This window comes from Carassius carassius, chromosome 30, assembly GCF_963082965.1.
Source record: "Carassius carassius chromosome 30, fCarCar2.1, whole genome shotgun sequence".
Lineage (NCBI taxonomy): Eukaryota > Metazoa > Chordata > Actinopteri > Cypriniformes > Cyprinidae > Carassius > Carassius carassius.
Window position 1 is genome coordinate 19,993,637 of NC_081784.1, and position 19,681 is coordinate 20,013,317.

The 19,681-nt window shown below is 39.2% G+C and overlaps 1 protein-coding gene across 8 annotated transcripts; it reads left to right on the top strand.

Annotated features, from left to right (window-relative positions):
- The first annotated feature begins 2,406 nt into the window (after positions 1-2,406).
- Positions 2,407-19,234, top strand: LOC132110851 (centrosome-associated protein ALMS1-like). 8 transcript variants are annotated; one of them, XM_059517861.1, is made up of 11 exons: positions 2,407-2,645; positions 3,836-3,995; positions 4,259-4,376; positions 4,462-4,738; positions 7,214-7,373; positions 7,500-8,459; positions 8,564-8,682; positions 10,073-10,952; positions 11,044-11,163; positions 14,268-14,393; positions 14,923-15,094. In XM_059517861.1, the coding sequence occupies exons 1-11, from the start codon at positions 2,580-2,582 to the stop codon at positions 14,949-14,951; spliced, it is 3,015 nt and encodes a 1,004-aa protein (XP_059373844.1). In that variant the 5' UTR covers positions 2,407-2,579; the 3' UTR covers positions 14,952-15,094. The 8 variants fall into 8 exon arrangements, with proteins under 8 accessions (XP_059373844.1, XP_059373846.1, XP_059373845.1 ...); XM_059517863.1 differs by lacking the exon at positions 3,836-3,995 and having other exon boundaries at positions 4,259-4,381; XM_059517862.1 differs by lacking the exon at positions 3,836-3,995.
- Positions 19,235-19,681: the final 447 nt, after the last annotated feature.

Below are 19,681 nucleotides of genomic sequence, written 5' to 3' on the forward strand. Positions count from 1 at the left end.
GTGCCTCAGACTTTTAGGTCTAATGGCAGCGGCATCCCCTGTAATCCATCTGGGCTTACTTCAGACGATGGATGTCAACCGAATTCCTTCTAGCTGGAGTTCGGCTGGGGATTTGTGCTTCCCGAGAGACTGTCACGATGGACGCATCTTTGACCGGTTGGGGAGCTGTTTGTCAAGGGTGCCCAGCTCACGGAGTATGGACAGCGACACAACGCGGTTGACATATAAACAGGTTGGAATTACTGGCGGTTTTTCTAGCTCTCCAGTATTTCTCGAATCTGCTGATCGGCCGTCATGTACTACGCAGGTCAGACAACATAGCGGTTGTGTCATATCTGAATCATCAAGGAAGATTACACTCTCGCCCCCTGTGCAGGCTGGCGAGAAATATTCTTCTTTGGTCTCAGAACAGATTTCTGTCGATCCGAGCGGTTCATGTCCCCGGATGTTTGAACTTCGGAGCGTATTTGCTATCCAGACTGACTCTGAAGCAGGGGGAATGGAGGTTGCACCCCCAAACGGTGAGCCTTTTATGGCAAATATTTGGAGAAGCAAGAGTGGACTTATTCGCGACGAGCATGACTACGCATTGCCCGCTGTGGTTCTCCCTATGCTCTCCATCGCCCCTAGGCTTGGATGCTTTTCCCCCGATTCGTCTAATTCCAGCGGTGTTTTCCAGGATACGGCTGGACAGAGAGGAGCAGCTGCTGCTGGTGGCTCCATGGTGGCCCACGCAACCGTGGTTTGCGGATCTGGTCAGTCTGTTAGCGGGCTCTCCATGGGAGATTGACCTCCGACAGGACTTACTATCGCAAGCACAGGGAATGATTTGGAACCCAAGGCCAGATCTATGGAAGCTGTGGGCGTGGCCTCTGAGCGGAGTGAGTTTAATATGTCCCAGTCTTTCTGTTGAAACCACCGAGACTATAATGAATTATAGGGCATCTTCTACGAGACGCTTATATGCTTTCAAATGGAAACTGTTTACGGCCTGGTGTGGAATTCGTAATATGGATCCGGTTTACTACCCAGTGGCTTCAGTACTGGAGTTCCTTCAAGACTGTTTCTCTGATGGAGTAACGCCAGCCACTCTGAAAGTTTACGTGGCAGCCATTTCAGCTAACCACGTATATATAGATGGTGCTTCAGTGGGCCGTCATCCGCTGGTCTCTCGTTTTATACAGGGTGCGCGACGGCTGAGGCCTTTCCGTCCTGTGCGAGTTCCTTCATGGGATTTATCCACTGTGTTGCAAGGTTTATCAGGGCATCCGTTTGAGCCCTTGGAAACTATACCGGATAAAATCCTGACTTTAAAGACAGTTCTTCTTGTGGCTTTATCCTCCCTCAAGAGAGTTGGGGATTTACAGGCTCTTTCTGTTTCGCCCTCGTGCATGGATTTTGCACCAGGCTCTGTGAAAGTATTGCTTCGACCGAGGCCTAATTATGTCCCTAAGGTCGCTTCGAACCCTTTTCACTTTCAACAAGTGGTCTTGGAGGCTTTACCCCCTGCAGAGGCGGGGTCAGGAGATCTGAGTCTTTGCCCTGTCAGAGCGCTGAAGACTTATGTTGATCGAACAGCCCCATGGCGTGAGTCTGACCAGCTGTTTGTCTGTTTCGGACACAAGAATAGAGGCCATGCTGTCACAAAGCAACGCATGTCCCATTGGCTGGTGGAGGCAATATCTTTAGCCTATGAGGCGCGTGGACTCGCAGTGGCTGTGCGAGTCAGTGCGAGTGCGGCACTATAATGTCTGAAACCACCGCTCACTGTTAATTAGCATAATATTTGAACCAGATGTAGCTGGGCACATAATTTGTGCTGCTGCGACCTGCAAATTATTTCTAGGTTGTAGTATTGTATGAATATTGTCCCACTGATAAATACAGTGCAAATAGTTATGTCTCTTTGGATAACAGTGAAGTGTTCACTGTTCACGCAGTGATTGACATGGCGGGAGGGGGCGGACACGTGATCGGCTCGGAATGCAATGTGCACATTGAATTTTGCTACATGCATTGCGGGACATTGAATAAAAATGCAATCGTAAGTGTCTTGACTGTGAGTATAAATGCAATTAAGAAAAATAGCATTTGAATGATAATTTTGCCACAGTTTTTGCTTGAACATGTTACACATATCTAATCATTTCTGTAATACATTTTCATTTTAATTTTGCAACTTATAAAGCGTTAATATTAGTATTAATTTTACATATTAAAACTAGTGTATGAAATGGCAAATGAAAATGCATTGCCATTTTACATATTGCATTGTCATTTTGCATATAACATTCCAGATTGAATATTGCTACCCATATGCTTCCATAGCTCGAACCATATCCTGGTGTGTATTTTCGCACTCAGTTCCCGCGCCGCGCTGTGGGCTTCTCTTGTTGCCACAGTAACAGCGTCATTTCCTTCTGAAAGCAAAGCGCCGCCGAAAGTTCCGTTAACGTAGTATAACTTAGAAAAATACATTTCTTTACTGGTACTCTTTTACATATCAGTTACACATTCTAACGTGTTTGTATTTCTTTGTTTTCGCTCTTCATTCTCAGGTTAATTCAAACAAGTTGCGCATGCGCGTTAACGTCTGCGTCAGTAACGACATGGATTCAGAGGCCTGTGCTGCAGATGTAAACAATGTGAGTAGATGGAAATTGCAGTCTCTCTTAAGTAGTAGAAATATGGTTTAATTGCGTGTTTTTGATCTGGAATGTGTGAGCCTTCGATAGAGTTCCTACATGGCTAGCGTTAGGTAACGTTAATCGGGATAACCTTGTAACGTTAGCTACTAACACTGTATGGCCACAAGTGAGCAGTGCTCATAGTAGCTCTAATGTCTGTACAAAGACTGTATGGCAGTCAGCGTATGTTAATTAATTCTTATAAACAACACTGAACCGAAGGCACAAGAGCATGAACTTTAAAAAGCTTTGTGTTCATCGGCTAATCCGTTAGCAGTTCTTCACTGCAGAATTACACTGTTTTACAAAAAAATAAGATAAGTATGCTTTTGAAAGGAATAGTTCACCCAAAAATGAAAATTTACCTTAGGTCATACAAGTAAAAACCTTTTTGGATCAACTATTCATCGGAGATTGAGGGTGCAAATGTTGTGGCTTCTGTGAGAAATCACTTTCGAAGTCTTGAGGTTTTGATGCCAGAAGACTTTATTAGCAGAGACAATGAAGCTGAGAAAATTAAGAGAATATGTTGAGTCAGTGTCTGGACACTCTTTATATAGTTTTTCCTCAAGGTGTGTTTAACACATTTCATACAGTCCTTCTATCCCCAAACATTTTACTCTCCTGCAGTCCTTCACAGACACAGGTAACATATGATCATAATAGAATAACTTGATTACTCTCCTGCAGTCCTCCATAGACCTAGGAAACACATGTGCATTATAGTAGAATAAGTAAGAGGGGCCGTACAGCCCCCCATGAATAACTTTATTACACACATAACACTCTCTTGCAGGCCTCTTTACATACAAGAAACATGTGATCATAATAGATTGCAAACATGGCTATATTCACGTTGATTATTCTTGATTAATTCATATTTTGATTTCTAAAAATCTTCTACATAAATACATATAAATAAGGCACATTGAAGGTCAAAGATCTCTACAGAATGCAATAAGTTGTCTAAAAAAATGTTTGAAAAAAAACTTAAGCAATCTTAAACTTCTCTTGCAACCATTAAAAGTTGGAGCATTCTTGCAGACACTCAAGTTTAGACGAACTAACAGGTTGACATGTCATTATCAAGTCACTGTAAATTTGTCAGGTTCCAGTTCCTTTTAATAAGTATGTTTTTACCTTTCCAGACACATGCAAAGATTATCTGCCAGCAGCATGGACAAAATATGTATGATTCAGAGGCTGGCAGACCGTACACAGATCTTGACAGTGATGGAAGACCATTTAGTAACACTCAGGATTCAAGCATGCAGCCACTCATAGACAGATCTGAGACTTTACAACTAGGTACAGAAAGCAGGTGTATTTATACAGTGGGTTTCAAAGATCCAATATCATATTGAAAATCAGGCATTCAAATTTATTTAAAACTCTAGTTAAACCATTTTTGGATTTGGGTGAAAAAAATAATTTCTCAGACATTAGAAATCCACTGTACGTAATTTCATGCCACAAAGCAAGTTAGCTCCTAATGTGATTCTTTAGATTTTTCTATAATGAAATTTATTATATATATCATTTACAATCATTACATTTATTTTCTTTTTCAGAGTTTCAGGATAGCCAGGTGTCTCCTGCGCTTACCCTGCTTCCCTGCCTGGACAAATCTCACCTTCTTTCTGACTCCACCTTTTTTCAGCATACAGATGCAGAATTTGTCCCTCTTCGGTATTGTCTGTTTAGTCATGTTCAACTTTTTCTTTACCTTTTTGTATTTTTAAATGATATATTTTCTTTCTTTTTTTTGACACAGAGGATTTCCTGACTTCTCAGTTATGTCTGAGAGATGCCCCAGGAATTCAAATGTAGCTTTAACTGATGGTTCCCGCCTCCAAAATATTATTTATGATCAGACTGCACTTTCCCAGCACCAGTTGGAGGTACCAACAGGCCTGTCAGAAGGTGAAAAAAGCTGCTGTTCACTGTCCCAGCACAGCCTGTCACCTGGATACCATTGCAAAGGGCTTGAGGACCACGGGAGTGTTTCATATGGTGCTGAGGACAAAAACAACAGACATATGGAAGGAGAGGTTAGTGAGCTTAGTGAGGGAATGTCTGCTCAGCTCTTATTAGAGTTCAAGATGAGGATGTTATTGTGGCTGTTAGTGACAGCAGTGCCATTTCTTCTGCATCTGAACCTGCCTCAAATCACCAAAACACAAACAAAAGCCAGTCAAATCCTTACATGAATCTACAAAAAAGCAGAGAGCAGCCCCAAGGGGGCTCATTGTCATTATCATCTTCATTTTAGAAGGCTGTAGCTGTGTCAAATATAACTTTTCGTGATTCAAAGATGAATTCACGCCAAACAGCTGACCATCTCCATGATCAGTTTCTGTCTGCAGGACAAAGAGGTCAAAGCGACCCCAATCCCAGTAACGTGATGTTTATCCCCTAAAATACGAATTTTACCAAGGCAACCCTGCCAAAAAATTGAACTTTGAATTGAATTTTAACCCCGGGACGCAATTTTTATCGGGGAACCCCCTGGAAACACGATTGGGCTAGTTTTGGACTGGTTTTGAGAAGCAACTGGGCAGGCTTTGTTGTGAAAACCTGGCAACCCTGATCTGAACGCACCTGCTGGAGATATACAACTAATTACATGAGCGCTTGATTACATCAAGCATTACATGCTTACTGATGAGATGAGCATGAAATCGAATTAGATTTTTTGCACAGCCCTAGTTCATTCTTGAGCTCTCAGCCTGTGTCTCAGTCCACACCTGCGCTAACTCTTGTGAGACTCCCACCAGCATTGACCAAACTCTCACTCATACACTCCAAACAAGAGCTTGTTGCTTCTGTGGCTACATCGGCCTAAAACAATCACTCCAAAACTGGGTTAATTCCATCGTTGGACCTAAGGGATCAACATTCCTCTCCCATCATCTCTCAAACAACAGCTACAGTTCCTAGTTGACCTTCAGAGACTGTGCAAACAATGTCACATGCCTATCCCATTTCAAACAAACAACTTCCTACTCCTGGTTTAAATCCACAGGCCTCTGATATGCCTCACCTCAACTCTCAGCACTTTTACTCTGGTGCAATGTTAAAAGATCAGGTCCCTCGTTTGGCCTTTGGGAGAGTACATTCTCTTCCCAGTTTGGCCTACTTGCAAAAAGTACAGTCTTGGCCAAAAGTTTTGAGAATTACATAAATATTGGAAATTGGAAAAGTTGCTGCTTAAGTTTTTATAATAGCAATTTTCATATACTCCAGAATGTTATGAAGAGTGATCAGATGAATTGCATAGTCCTTCTTTGCCATGAAAATTAACTTAATCCCAAAAAACCTTTCCACTGCATTTCATTGCTGTCATTAAAGGACCTGCTGAGATCATTTCAGTAATCGTCTTGTTAACTCAGGTGAGAATGTTGACGAGCACAAGGCTGGAGATCATTATGTCAGGCTGATTGGGTTAGAATGGCAGACTTGACATGTTAAAAGGAGGGTGATGCTTGAAATTATTGTTCTTCCATTGTTAACAATGGTGACCTGCAAAGAAACGCGTGCAGCAATCATTGCGGGCAGAGTATGCGGGCATCAGTGGGAGCTGCCTCTTCTGTATTGAGTCTTTAGGTTGATAATTATGCACCCTACTGGACCTCCAGACCTGCCTCCCCTCCTCACACCAGGGAACTTGACATTGAAGATAGGATCCCTGTAAGTTCTCAGTGCTGTAGAGGAACTAGAAGGATGTCGGCATGAAATGAAATTCCCTCTCTAAGTTCTAATAAATGTTTAGTCAAAATGAAATAACTGGATCCTCTGGTGAAAACCTCACCTTTTCTTACAATCACCATCAAATTAAAAACCTTTGGCTATAATGTTTTCCCTTTTTTGATTATCTGTTTCACACTGATTTACATCAAACTACGGGAAAAAAAAAGCATTTGCTACTTCTGTTACATTGTGACTTTAAAGATGAACATGAATTCAAAATACTCAAACTCACATTCAGGTATCTAATCTGGTATGAAATGTCCTGCTGGAAAAAATCATGGTAATGTTGGCTGGATAAAATCAAATGCTACCATCCTGTCCAAACAACACGGCTAAAATCTATGGGTGATTGGGCTTTCTCTTCTTTGGCTCCTAAATTGTGGAAATCCCTGCCCTCTGAGATTAGGAATGCAGAATCCCTTAGTGTTTTTAAATCGGCCCTTAAAGCATACTATTTTAGGATAACTTTTATGTGATTAATGTGATTACTTTGTTATTATATTGGCTTTCTATTTTTTTTTTAATTAGTTTTTACTGCCTGCACTGTTTTAATTTCATTTTTTTATGTAAAGTGCTTTGAGATGCTACTTTTAAAGGCGCTATATAAAATAAAGTTTATTTTATTTAAAGTTTATTTTAGTGATGCTCACAAATAGCATTTTCATTAAATTTACACGACGACTTGTTTGAAAACCACTGATTCAGGGTGATTTTGGTGATTTGTTTTTCTATCCTGATATTTAATTATTCTGTTTATATATCTTTTTGTTTTATAGTTGGACCTCTTACATTTGGGTATCGACCAATCACCTTCAACAATCTTAAATCCATTTACTCGTCGAGGACCAATCAGAGAGCCTGAATTTTCTCCTACTGACTTATGTACCGTCAAAAGCTCTATAGGAACACCAACTAAAAGTACACAGCTGTCTGAAGGTGAGCCAAGGACATCTGACATCTTTGTGCACTATTAAAGTTATTGAGTTAAGAAATTGTTGTTTTTATTTGAATAGTGTATGTGAGTATATTATAATGAAGTATGCTTGTTTTCTTTGTGTATAGTTGACAGCATTCAGAAGAAGACATTCTCCAGTTCTAGTCAGCTCTCAGCTGACTCTAGTGCTTCTGTCTCACACCGATCGTCAGTGCATGAGCAAGGGCAACCAGTCAGTGACAGATCTGTGAAGAAGATAATCAGCCAGCCGGATACTCTACCAAGACTTCATTCAACTTTAAATCCTTCATCAAGCTTACAGCATTCTGATGCTCCACAATGTGAAGGAAGCTTTGGCCTTCTAAAACAAATCAGCCCAAAAGCTCTGCCTACTCCAGGTCCCAGAGAAGTGGCAAATGAGGAGGATGACTCTTATGTAGGCTCTGGCACACTGCATGAAATCAGACACCTGCTGGGCCGGACAGAAAGCCTTGTTTCTGGTCGATCCTCTCTGACTTCCTCCCACCGCCTCTCAGAGAGTGACACATGCCTTGTTACACTAGGACAAAACATTCATGATGATATATCTCTGTCAGCTGGTGGAAACCTTTCTTTGCTTCTAAATCATTCTTCATCAGATTCAGCTTTGAAAGGAAGCTTGTCATCCTCTCAAGGACCTCAACAAAATGACCTCACAACTATAGAGTCTACCACTCTCTCTTTGAGCAGAGATGAAAGTTTGAAGTCATGTGACCTCTGTGTGACCCCAAAGCGGGCTGAGCCTGAGGGCTGCAGTGCTGCAGACCCAGATAAAGGAAAGCCACCTACAGCCACATCTGCCATGCAGATAAATGTTCCTTTGATACCAGGGAACCGTCTGCAGAACCAGGACCAGACTGAGGATGCTTCGATTGGCTCTTCTGGGAATAGTCCGTCCCATGTCTCAGCTGAGGTTGAAAGTATGAGTGACAGTAGCAGCGAGACTTCATTGGCTGCCAGTGTTGCCAAACTCCTGCAGAGTGAGTCACCTGTTTCTACGGTTACAAGCCTGCCAAGCACCAGTGACCCAGAAGATAGCCATGCCCGAGGTAACACAGTGATTTGTCTAACAGGACGTATAGTCATATACAGCTTTTCTTAAGTGTCAGTGGTTTCTACATTGTGAATGACTAAATTTGGTCCGTCTCTTTAGAATGGATCCTAATGAAGGTTTCTGGCCGCCGATGTGAAAGCTTAGAACTAAACGCTGAGGACAGAGAGAGAGTTGAAGACATCAAAAGAGAACTTCTACTGAACACCAAATACACCAAGGTAACACCCATATGCCAACACAGAAAGGTCTGCTGATTTCATTGGTGTTAATGTCAGCATTCTTACTGATTTGCTGATGTAGGTTGATCTGTCTGCCAAACTTTTGACTTCTCAAATAAATATCACTAGAAATGTATAATAAACTTTCACCGTACTGGTTTTAAGATTTTATTTGATTTAAGTCGATATTGGATATGTAATTGTGCCTGCTCAGTTCAGTAAATTTTTAATAACACTAATAATTTAACCTTGTGAAGACTAACATTTTTTGAGGCTTTCACTTTTTTGTTTGCTTTGGTTATTGAGCCTCTAGACAAAATATACAAAAACATGAGGCTTTTATGACTCATATAGTATGTTATAGGAGAGTATGGAGCTCATACTCACAAGGAAGAAAAAAAAATCCTCAATTTTATTTAGAGGCTCAAACTGAGCAAAAATATACAATTTGGTGCGTTTGCTGATATTTATATGGCTAAAAAGTAAGATTAAAATCTGATATCTTGTAAGTCTGTGAGATCTTTATAACAGTGTAGCAGACCACTTACATATAATGCATATAAAACAAAATCTCTAGATTATATTTAAATTATTAGTTTTATGATCAAAGCTCAGTAGTTTAACCTGTTTTTAGTCAATCGATGAAAAAGCCTGATGTGTCATATTTGATACTCGCATTTTAACATGATTTGTTAAAACAAATATGTATGGATAATCAAGCAAACTTTGATAAATCAAAAAAGTTGCTTCAGTCCAGTGTTCGCTTCATTGTTTGAGTGTTCATCTTAAAATATTACTAACGATATAAAAGCTATTCTTAGGCTTACATTATAAGAATCAACAAGAACAGATGCAACTTGTTTTTTAGCAAAGCTTAAACCATGTTGCTAATTTTGGAAGCTTCAGAAATTTGCTTATCAGATATGAGACAGTGGGCTTTATAGGTTTCATAACACTGTTAAATGTAATCTTAGCCAATCTCAAAATATCCTTTTTTTATACTGAACACTATAATGTTGTGATGCCTAAATTCACTTGTAGCATTTAAAATAATTTTTAATTAATTTAGAACAAGTAAGATTTTTACTATGGGCTACTTATCAGTAATTGGCCATAATATTAAAATATTATGTTAATTTTAAGGCAGATTTTTTTATATCCTAAATATCACACTAAAATAATATGAGTTTTGTTTCTGGTGTGGCAGACTGCATTATGGGGAAGTCCTGATAGAGAGTGTTTAAGGTAAAGCTGTTGTTTGCATTTATGTGACTTACTCTATGCTCTCATGCTTGCAGTGTTTCTACCGAATCTCTCATTTATCACTATCTACTTCCCTCAGTTCTCCCCAAACCTAGCTCCTATCTCTTTCTCTTGCTTTGTTTCTTAGTGGAGCTCAGATTCTGAAGGCAGTACTCAGTCGAGTGTTGGTGTTGAATCTCAGCTGACAAAGGGCTTTGTTGGACTGCGTAACATGGAGAATCATAACTCAGATCAGGTGCAGAAAGTTGATCCAAAACCTTTGGTCAAAGTTCCATTTTACACACCTGTACAAGAGGATCTAGAGGCCAAAGTTCACCAGATCGCCATTAGAGAGGGGCTCACCTCCCAGCCTTTTACTTCTATTACTATCGCAACCACTCGCTGCACTCTGTCTCCTCAGTCAAAGTCATATTTACCTATCACCGCTACTGAGGAATTGGACAATACTGTTCCTGACCATGAGACTCTAGAGAGCGCATATCAAATGAGACATCAGCCAGCTGTTATACCTAATGTATCTGGCAGAGAAAAAGAGACGGCGAGAGAAGAAATGACTGATGACAACAAAGAAAACATTGTTACGAATGATCCCCAGAGTAACCAAATAATACCTCACATGGACTATACTGTCACAGGCTGTAACCAGATATTATTCAGTGCTGCGTCGGGCTCAACCTTTGGTAAGGAGTCCCACCTCTCTCACACTCACGTCAGCTTATCACCCAAATCCAAACACCAGTCCAATCCAAATTATTTAAGCAGACTACCCAGTCAGAACACTAGTAAAGATGTCCCACCTCCCTTGGTGTCAGGCATGACTGATGAACATCTGCAGTCCATACATCGAATCTTAACATCAAATCATGCAGGATCATATGAACACAGAGAGCCAGTTCAAGGCCAGGATGCAGGAATAGTCCATGCACACTTTCAGGGCAGATACCCACAAACCTTTGCTCCCTCTCAGAGGCTGGCTGGGACATCAAGAACTCTCTCTGTTCAAGCAGGTGTGTGTGTTGTACATTTTATTCATATATTCTTTTCATTGGCATTCGATGTTAGTAAATTGACCAGCTGATTTATTTTTCTACTATGTAGCTGTCCCTGCCCTGTTGCCATACAGACCTCATGGGAGCTCCAAGCTGTTCTTCATCCCACAAGCTGATCCAGAGCTTTCTCTTGGTGACTCTGACACAACTGTTGAAAGCTCTCACTCGGGTATGTAACAGAGAACTGTACACAGTTATTAGACTACAGCATCCTACATAACATTAAGGAGAAAAAAATAGTTTTTTTTTAGCAAGGACTTAAAAATAGACAAGGAAGGGGCCAGTCTAATCTCTAAAGGCAGGGTGTTCCAGAGTCGTGGCCCTGCCACCGCAAATGCATGCTCTCTTCTACGCTTTAGCCTAACATGAGGGACCACCAACAAAGCCTGGTCAAAGGATTGTAGGCTTCTAGATATAGTATAAGGATGAAGAAGTTCATATAGATAGACAGGAGCTTTGTTATGCAGGGATTTATATACAAAGATCGGCAACCAGTGTAGGGATCTAAGAATTGGAGTGATGTGTTCATGTTTACAACACTTTAAAAGAAGTCTGGCTGCAGCGTTTTGGACAAGCTGAAGTCGCGCAATTTCAGATTTAGATATACAGCAATATAAAGAATTGCAGTAATCTAGAAGAGATGTAACAAATGCATGAACAGCCATTTCTAGAGTTTTAGGAGTGAGAACGTTTTTAAATTTAGATCATAAACGAAGCTGATAGAAACTGGACCCAATAACAGAAGAGATATGTCTATCAAATTTTAAATGCTGGTCAATAATAATACCTTGCTTCTGCACCTGTGAGGATCCAAAAACGGATAAACTTTCTAGCTCAGGGCTTATACACTGAGAGTTCTCATTTGGACCGAAAACAATTACCTCGGTCTTGTCCTCATATTAGGAAGAGGAAATTTTAGGCTAGCCATAATTTAACCTCCTCTAAACATTGGAGAAGAGAAGTGATCGCAGTGGATTTTTTTTTTCTTGATTGGTAGATAGATTTGAGTGTCATCTGCGTAGAAATTAAAAGACACACCATGTTTTCGTAGAATAGAGCCCAGAGGTAGCATGTACAGAGGGAATAGAGAGGGAGCTAAAAAGAGCCTTGTGGAAGGCCACAGGTCAGAGGAGCAGGGGCCGGTTGCACCAGCTGTGCGTAAGTTATAACTTAGCCTAGTTTTGACGTAAATGGACACTAAGTTATGACTTACAGACTACTAAATATTTTTGCGTTGCACCATTAAACTTAGTTTAAACGTAACTATACGTTGTAACTAAATATTTACGGAAGCCTCTGTCCATGAATAACGGTCGGAATAAGATGTCAGCCAGATTAGATCACATTGATGAGCTCGTATTTGATCATGAAGAGCCGTTAGTTCGTCAACGAGTTTTACGAGACAGACATCATCCGTTGGATATTTATGATGATGTCGTGTTTTGTTTTCTTTGTATCCATCAATTAAAATAAGAATTTCTTCATGACTGAAATTTTTCTTCCTGTTTCTTTTCTCCTCCATGTGTGGGATAGATATTTTCAATTAAAAGTGTAATGTTTTTAATTTCGATAACGTGTGCTTTAATGTCTTTTTTAACTTTCAGTTTAGGCCAGTCAAGAATGAGTTTCAAATTACGCGCTGTTCAGACTATTTCCTATTTACCTATTAGAAGGCTTGTGATTGGGTTAAGAAAAATAGACGTCATTCTATGCGACAACGCATTACTTTACGGAGAGCTTACGACCTACTAGCTACGTTCTGCCTTAAGAATAAATGGTGCAACCGAATAAAGTACAGAGTTAGTTATAAACTAGCTAGTAGTTACTAAGCCTCTAGTTTGGACTTTACGTTCCAGTTTAAGTAAGAACTTACGAACGGCTGGTGCAACCCTACCCAGGGGAAGAGGAAAGCTTACCCAACTTCACAAAAAACTTTGTCAAATAGGTATGACAGAACCATTTCAGAATGTTTGCTTTTAGACCTACCCAAGACCCTAATCTAAATAACAGTAAGGTGTGGTCTATGGTATAAAAAGCAGCTGATAAATCTAAAAGAGTAAGAACCACAGAGTCAGGAATCAATTGAGAGGTAAATATGGGGTGGTGATGGCGCAGTGGATAAGACAAAAGCACTTAATGTGAGAGACCCGGGTTCGACCTGGGTTTGAATCCACTGTGAGACACCAATGTGTCCCTGAGCAAGACACTTAACCCCTAGTTGCTCCAGAGGTGTGCGACCTCTGACATATATATAGCAATTGTAAGTCGCTTTGGATAAAAGCGTCAGCTAAATGAATAAATGTAAATGTAAATATCATTTAACACTCTCAAAAGGGCGGACTCAGTGTTGTGAACAGACTTAAAACCAGATTGAAAAACCTCATAAAACAAGTAAATAACAGTGTCAAGGTCCAGAAAAGGTATGAAAAAGTCGTCGTCAGAATACTCCATCTGCCATCAGACGTGCAATCTTGGTTATATGAGTTATATGAAGTGACATTCTGACATTTGCAGATGGAGAGTATACCAGTGTAATGTAAGTAATGCATTAAAGAAAACAGCACATTTCAAGTGAGTAGCATCTCCGTTAGTTCCAAAACAGTTAGTTCCCCTCAAAAACACATCCATATGAAAATTCAATATTTTCTTCATTTATCTCGCCCATCGTGAACAATTATCTTGCTCTGCTTTTTCTCCTCTTTGCATTCATCTTCAGCTTCACTGGCCTCTGTTTACAGACTAAATATAATAATAACGTAATATTTCCACACAAGTTACATTTTGAAAAATTATTGCGATGCAGTTTGTGTGGAAGCACGGAACAGAGATAGTCTGAAATGAAACAAAAAATACCCGGCTGTGCATCTCTACTCCACTGTATAATTAAAATATAGATTGATCATTGTTAGAGCTACAAAGTTACTCGCCAAGATGGGTATTTTGACACATTTTCTTATGTATTTTTTTTCATTCAAGCAAAAGAAAGACGCAGAAAAACTTAACCAGGGGACTCTAGTGTCAGAGACGCAGCAGTCCTAATTATCGAACCTTTCTTGCACTTCTACTGGACCCTCCCGCCGATTCTGGCAGATGTCTCACGCTCTCACCCAGTCCTACATTATTCATTGTCTTTGTGAAAGGCAATCCAGCAATACAAGCCTAATCTGATCCACATGTCAACCCCTTCTGGGCCCCTCAGCTTCAGTGCTCTTTGCTCTCTTTTTGATCCAGCTCTCTCATGTTCTCTCATTTTCTCTCTCGGTCCCTTTGCAGGTTCTGATGATGCTGTCCCTCCACACTTTAATACAGACATTTTAGGCTCTAGAGAGCTAGAAGACAATATAATTACACAAAAGCACATGCAAGGCATCTACAGTAGGAGTCCCAATATGAAGAGAGGTAAGATGCACATTAGTTTCTGTTAGTTGTACAATATTTGCTGAATTTAAAGAATCATTCACAAAATAAAATTAAATGGTCATTATTTACTCACCCACATGAATGACAATTTGACATTTTCTGTAAATTTAAATATTTTAAAAAAAATCTTGACTGCTGTTTTTCCATATTATGAAACCACATAATTACTGTCAAGTTCAGCAACACACCATAATAATGGTTAATGCGACTTGAGCACAAAATAAGTCTTCTGATGCCATATGAACGGAATTTATTTGTATGAACTACAAACTGTCTTAGTTTCATATGGATTTGAAATTACATTGTAAATAAATTCTGATGGATTTTTTGAGAGGTGAACTATTCCTTCAGTTTTACCTAAACTTTGCTATGGACTGTTGCTATTAAAAATAAACCATTAGTATATGATCTTCTCTGTCTCTCCCACTGTCTTCAAGGTCTTCAAGAATCAGTAGTCACTTTTGCCGACCAAAATGATAATACTGCTCCTAAAGTTTATGTTTCTGAGAAGAACATGGACACTGTTGCCATAGATGAGGAGTATAAAGATGAGAAAGACAATTTTGTCCCCTTACACATGGAGGCAGACTACAGTACAGATGATGTGCATCTTCACAGCAGCACCCTGCAGGAGCCCAAGTTTCCACTAGAACCACACCATTTACCTTCTCAGCCAATCAGAAAGTCCTACAGGGGGAACAAGAAAGAGCAGGACAGAACACCTCATAATGTTAGCATAGAGATTAGCAGTTCTTTGGACCAGCTGTGGCGTCGCTTCAGTGAAAAATGGAGCATGGAGAAGACACGACCAACTAATGAGGGAGAGACGTCTCTGCTTGATAGACTAGAACGTCTGTCTTGTCTCATTCACAATACCACTCCAAAAGACCAAACTATACAACAAGCAGACAGAAGGAAAGGAGAGTATTACAGGATGAGCAGTCGAGAGGATTGGACCACAGAGGAAGGAGAGCAGTTAGAAGTGGCTCCTCAGAAAGCTTGGTCTGAGCATGAAGAGAGCCAGGAGAGAGCACATCACTGTCCTGCCGAGAGAGATGAGTCTGCGAGTGTGGAGACAAGCAGTAGTCTGTCAACCATTGACACAGAGCGGCTGCTGCCAGCTTTTGGACCTCACCGGGTCTCCAGTAAAGGACAGAAAAGCAGTGACAGCTTGCTCAGACTTTACAACACCATCAATATGCAGAAAACTGGCCCAAGGACAACCAGTACTAAACATGCTGCCATCTCTGTTGCTACCAATGATGTGAGCACAGATGACTCCACAGTAAGACTTTGCTTGATTGAATTCTTTTATACAGACTGACTATTCAGTATCTTAATTTTGAAAGATAATCAACATATTGAAAAGAAAGATGCTACAATGTTACACATCCCACTATATTTAGCCTTCTGACTGTATTAAATTCTAATTGTTTTTAGATTGTCTCTTTGGTTTTAAAGAAATTACTTGAGATTATCATGTGTTTTAAACAAGAGGAACAATGATTTCCACAAACACTTTGTAGTTCAGTTTATAGTAAGAGGTAAAACATAGCTAAAATCTGGTAATAATTTTCATTTTTGTCCACTAATATCGCAACATATACAGTATTTTCTGCTAAAATGTTTTAATGTGTGAAAAAATTTGCTTTTTGGTGCCATGTGCTGACTTCAATTAACATTTTTGAGTGGATGTAAAGAATTGTTTAGTATGAGTTTTGTATCCATTCATACAAATGATCAGTTTTGATTAACATTATTCATTTTAGTGGAAAATTCATTTCCACTATATTGCTGTCTTAGTGCTCTCACTGGGACTGAGAGATGTTGCGAAACTAGTTTAATGACATTGTCTGGGGACAGTCACACAATGGCTGAACAAAATCTAAATTAAAATTCCTTTTATTCATTTTATACTGTCAACAAAATAATAACTTGTGTATTATGTGTACAAAATATCTTGTGTAAATTACAATAGTAGCTTATTCTAAGCTTTTTTGACTGAGAGACCATCATCCTTTCCTTATCCAACTGTCCAATCTTCTGTTACTGTTCCAGGTCTCTGCTGATTCTTTATCATCTTCAAGCACTTTTTCCCATCATTCTCAAAGAGGTATCTCTTTGAGAAACCTCAATTCCAAAAGGTCAAAGGTCAAACTGTTCAGCAAAGGTGTACAGGCAGGTCAGTTACACAACAACAGTGGTTCACTAAGCAATGTGCAAATTAGAGTAATTACAAAAAATAAATAAAAAATGTAATGTGGGATTTTGTATTCTTTTTGTAGGTGATTTGGAAATTGTTATAAATGGCACCCGCAGACACACTCGGGATGTAGGCACCATCTTTCCCTCACCAGGTGCTTTCAAAAATGTCCCTTTAACAAACACATTTGGCAGAGGTTTTCAGAGTGGCTTTCCCATCCCCACTGCTTCCACATCTACACCCACCCAAACCCAGAGTGCTCTGAAGAAAGACACCAGCAACAAGAGCATCAAAACCCGTTACCCTAACGGTGCATTTTACATACTCACAGACAGCTTTTTTCTGCAACTGATCTTTTTTTCCATTTCTCTTACTGTTTTATATATTGCATTATCTTTAAGGTGTATCATGGTTTGTCTCAGCTGATGAGCTTAGGTGTGATGGTCGCAAGGAAAACCAGCTACAGAGTGAATCAGCACCTTGTCCAAGCCAAGCCTGGTTTGAGCCTTACAGTAGAGCCAGACCCTGGAGAGAAATGACAAGAGAACCTCTAAGAGAGAGAAAGAACCAGCAAGAGTCCATAACAGCTACGGAGACAGATATCAGTGACAAACCCTCAGCTTTTGTTCGAATTTCGCTACAGGTGTGACAAGCAACTGTTTTATTTGCACATTTTCAGGCCTGTTCACAGCGAGGATGATAAGTGTAATGATTACTATAACAATATCATTGTTCAATCACTTTTAAAACATATTTTCCAGCTGATGAATAATAAAACATTGACAGCAAAACATAATAACTTTAAAAAAACTTTAAAAAAAAACTTCAACATTGGCCGATGACATAAATGCAGCAGGCGCATTATGAATGGAATATTATCACCTAAAGATGTGAGTGCTAATATTATCAATATTGGTGTGAATGGGCCTTTACTTTGATTTGAAGCTGTAGCTGTGTGGTTTTAGAGAGTGCATGAATGTTGACTGTTGATTTTAATGCAACACTTGAGCATTTGCATTGTTGGGTTTCCTACAGGAAGCTCTGGAGCTCCATAGGCCGGAGTTCGTATCTCGTTCACGGGAGCGGATGAAGCGTCTGGGGTTACTGGTTGAAGAGAGGAGGTTCCAGGCGGTCTTCAACAGAGAGAGTAAAGAGCTCTTCAATTGCCCCGCACCTTCACGTCCATGCAGACCAGGTGACCTTATACCATAAGATTACTTGTATTAGTAATACGAGTCGACAGTTCAGAATATATTTTACAAGCTTGGTTCAGCTTGCATTAAGATGTAAACTAAAACATGCTCGTGTCAGCAGCTCCAGTACCTCGTAAACGAGTCGTTCCAAGAAAAGAGATGGTCCAAAGATCTAAAGAGTAAGTATCTGTTATCTCATTTCAAAACCATCTAGATAGTTTATGACACAGACACAGCACATATTAACAAATAGTGCATATATGGGTCATTTAACACATTTAAATGACTTTTGATGTTTTATTTGCAAGTTGTTTTGTGCCTTCTACATGCTTTCAGTTGGCTAGGGAGGAAATCACACAGTCAGAGAATAGACAGGACAGACAGACTCAGGAGGTAATATGTGTTTGTTTTGAGTTTGAGTGTGTCTCTGTCTGTTTTATTAACATTAACTAAAAAGAAAACCTTTTTCATTGCTTCATACTAACCATTTAGAAAAGTTAAAGTTACCTAAACTTAAAAATATGTAGACCTATTTAAAAAAAAAATTGTAATTACAAAAACACAACAGAATTACTAATACCTTAAAATCAAAACACTAAATATAAAAATGAAATTCAGTTCAAAATATCAACTATAAAAACTATATAATAGTCAGCGCTACTTAAATAATACAGATCTATATCCATCTTTTATTTTAAAGTTTCTATTTTTATGTGTGGTATCTCTGATTCAAGAGGCCCTGTCTGAGGCATAAGGACTTCAACTACACTTTGTTTCAACATTTTATATGGATATTATTGACTCCAGTCATTTTACAATTTATAATTGCCAAATAAATATGTATTCCCTCAGGAAATACACTCAACTTCCTGATGTCCAGAAGAGAAGGGAGGAGGAAAGGAGACGGGGAGAGTACCATTCCTACCGTCTCAACGCTCAACTCTTTAACAAGGTATACAGGCTATTCTGGAGTAAGAGTTACACACTGTAACTCAGACACCGTAATACTGACCGTTTTTAAATCAATATTGTTTCAAGCATTTCAGATATACACATGACCAGTTTGGTTAACATTTCTAAGGCATGCCATCTTTCTTCTGCAGAAAGTCACCAGTCGTGTGTTGGGAAAGAGAGCACCCTAGGAGTGAGCTAGAATCGTTGAATGTGACATGTCCTCTGAGTGTTTTATATGGGGTGATATTTTATAACGGTTGTGTGTTATGCGAGTGTTTGATATATGTGTGCACTCTGATTTTAGGTGTGAGATTTTATATAATTGTGATTGTGTGTTATTTATGGAGATGCAGTGTTGGATTGTTTATTATGTCTCTTATAGTTGCACAATTAATTTATTATTAATTTTAGTCTTTGCTAAATGTTAGCAATTTTTTTTATGAGGTAAATAAATAAGCAGCTATTTGTAATAGCGTTTATGTTTGTTTGCTTTTTTAAGTCCAAGTATTTGAATGCTTATTAACAATACAAATGGTTTGTTTTCAGTTTCTGATATGGACAGGACATGAATTATGCATATCTAAAAAGAGAATGAGGCCACAATATAATTGTCATGTTCACTACTAAAAGATAATAGTTTTTTTACTCTAAAATGTAGGTTATGTACAATATGAAGTACATGTACAGTACTTTATTGCAGTGCAGGCATCTGTATTCTGTTACACGGAGGGCTACATTATGTTATTGATATTTTCATCACTATTTCTGCTGGTCACAAATGTTTGATACAACATTAAAAATAATACATATTTGGAAACCTTGACAATAAAGGTTATTAAAGATTTTATGACAAATAAAAAGTTTCCACTCTATATCGACCACTGATCTATATGATACCAACCCATGTGACGTGCGAC

What these genes read in the sequence shown, in the direction of transcription:
- LOC132110851 (XM_059517861.1), top strand. Translation starts at nt 2,580, where the DNA reads ATGCGCGTTAACGTCTGCGTCAGTAACGACATGGATTCAGAGGCCTGT. An exon ending in ATCTGAGACTTTACAACTAG is followed by an intron (nt 3,996 to 4,258) that starts GTACAGAAAGCA and finishes TTTCTTTTTCAG; the next exon opens with AGTTTCAGGATAGCCAGGTG. An exon ending in GAGTCCCAATATGAAGAGAG is followed by an intron (nt 14,394 to 14,922) that starts GTAAGATGCACA and finishes TATGTTTCTGAG; the next exon opens with AAGAACATGGACACTGTTGC.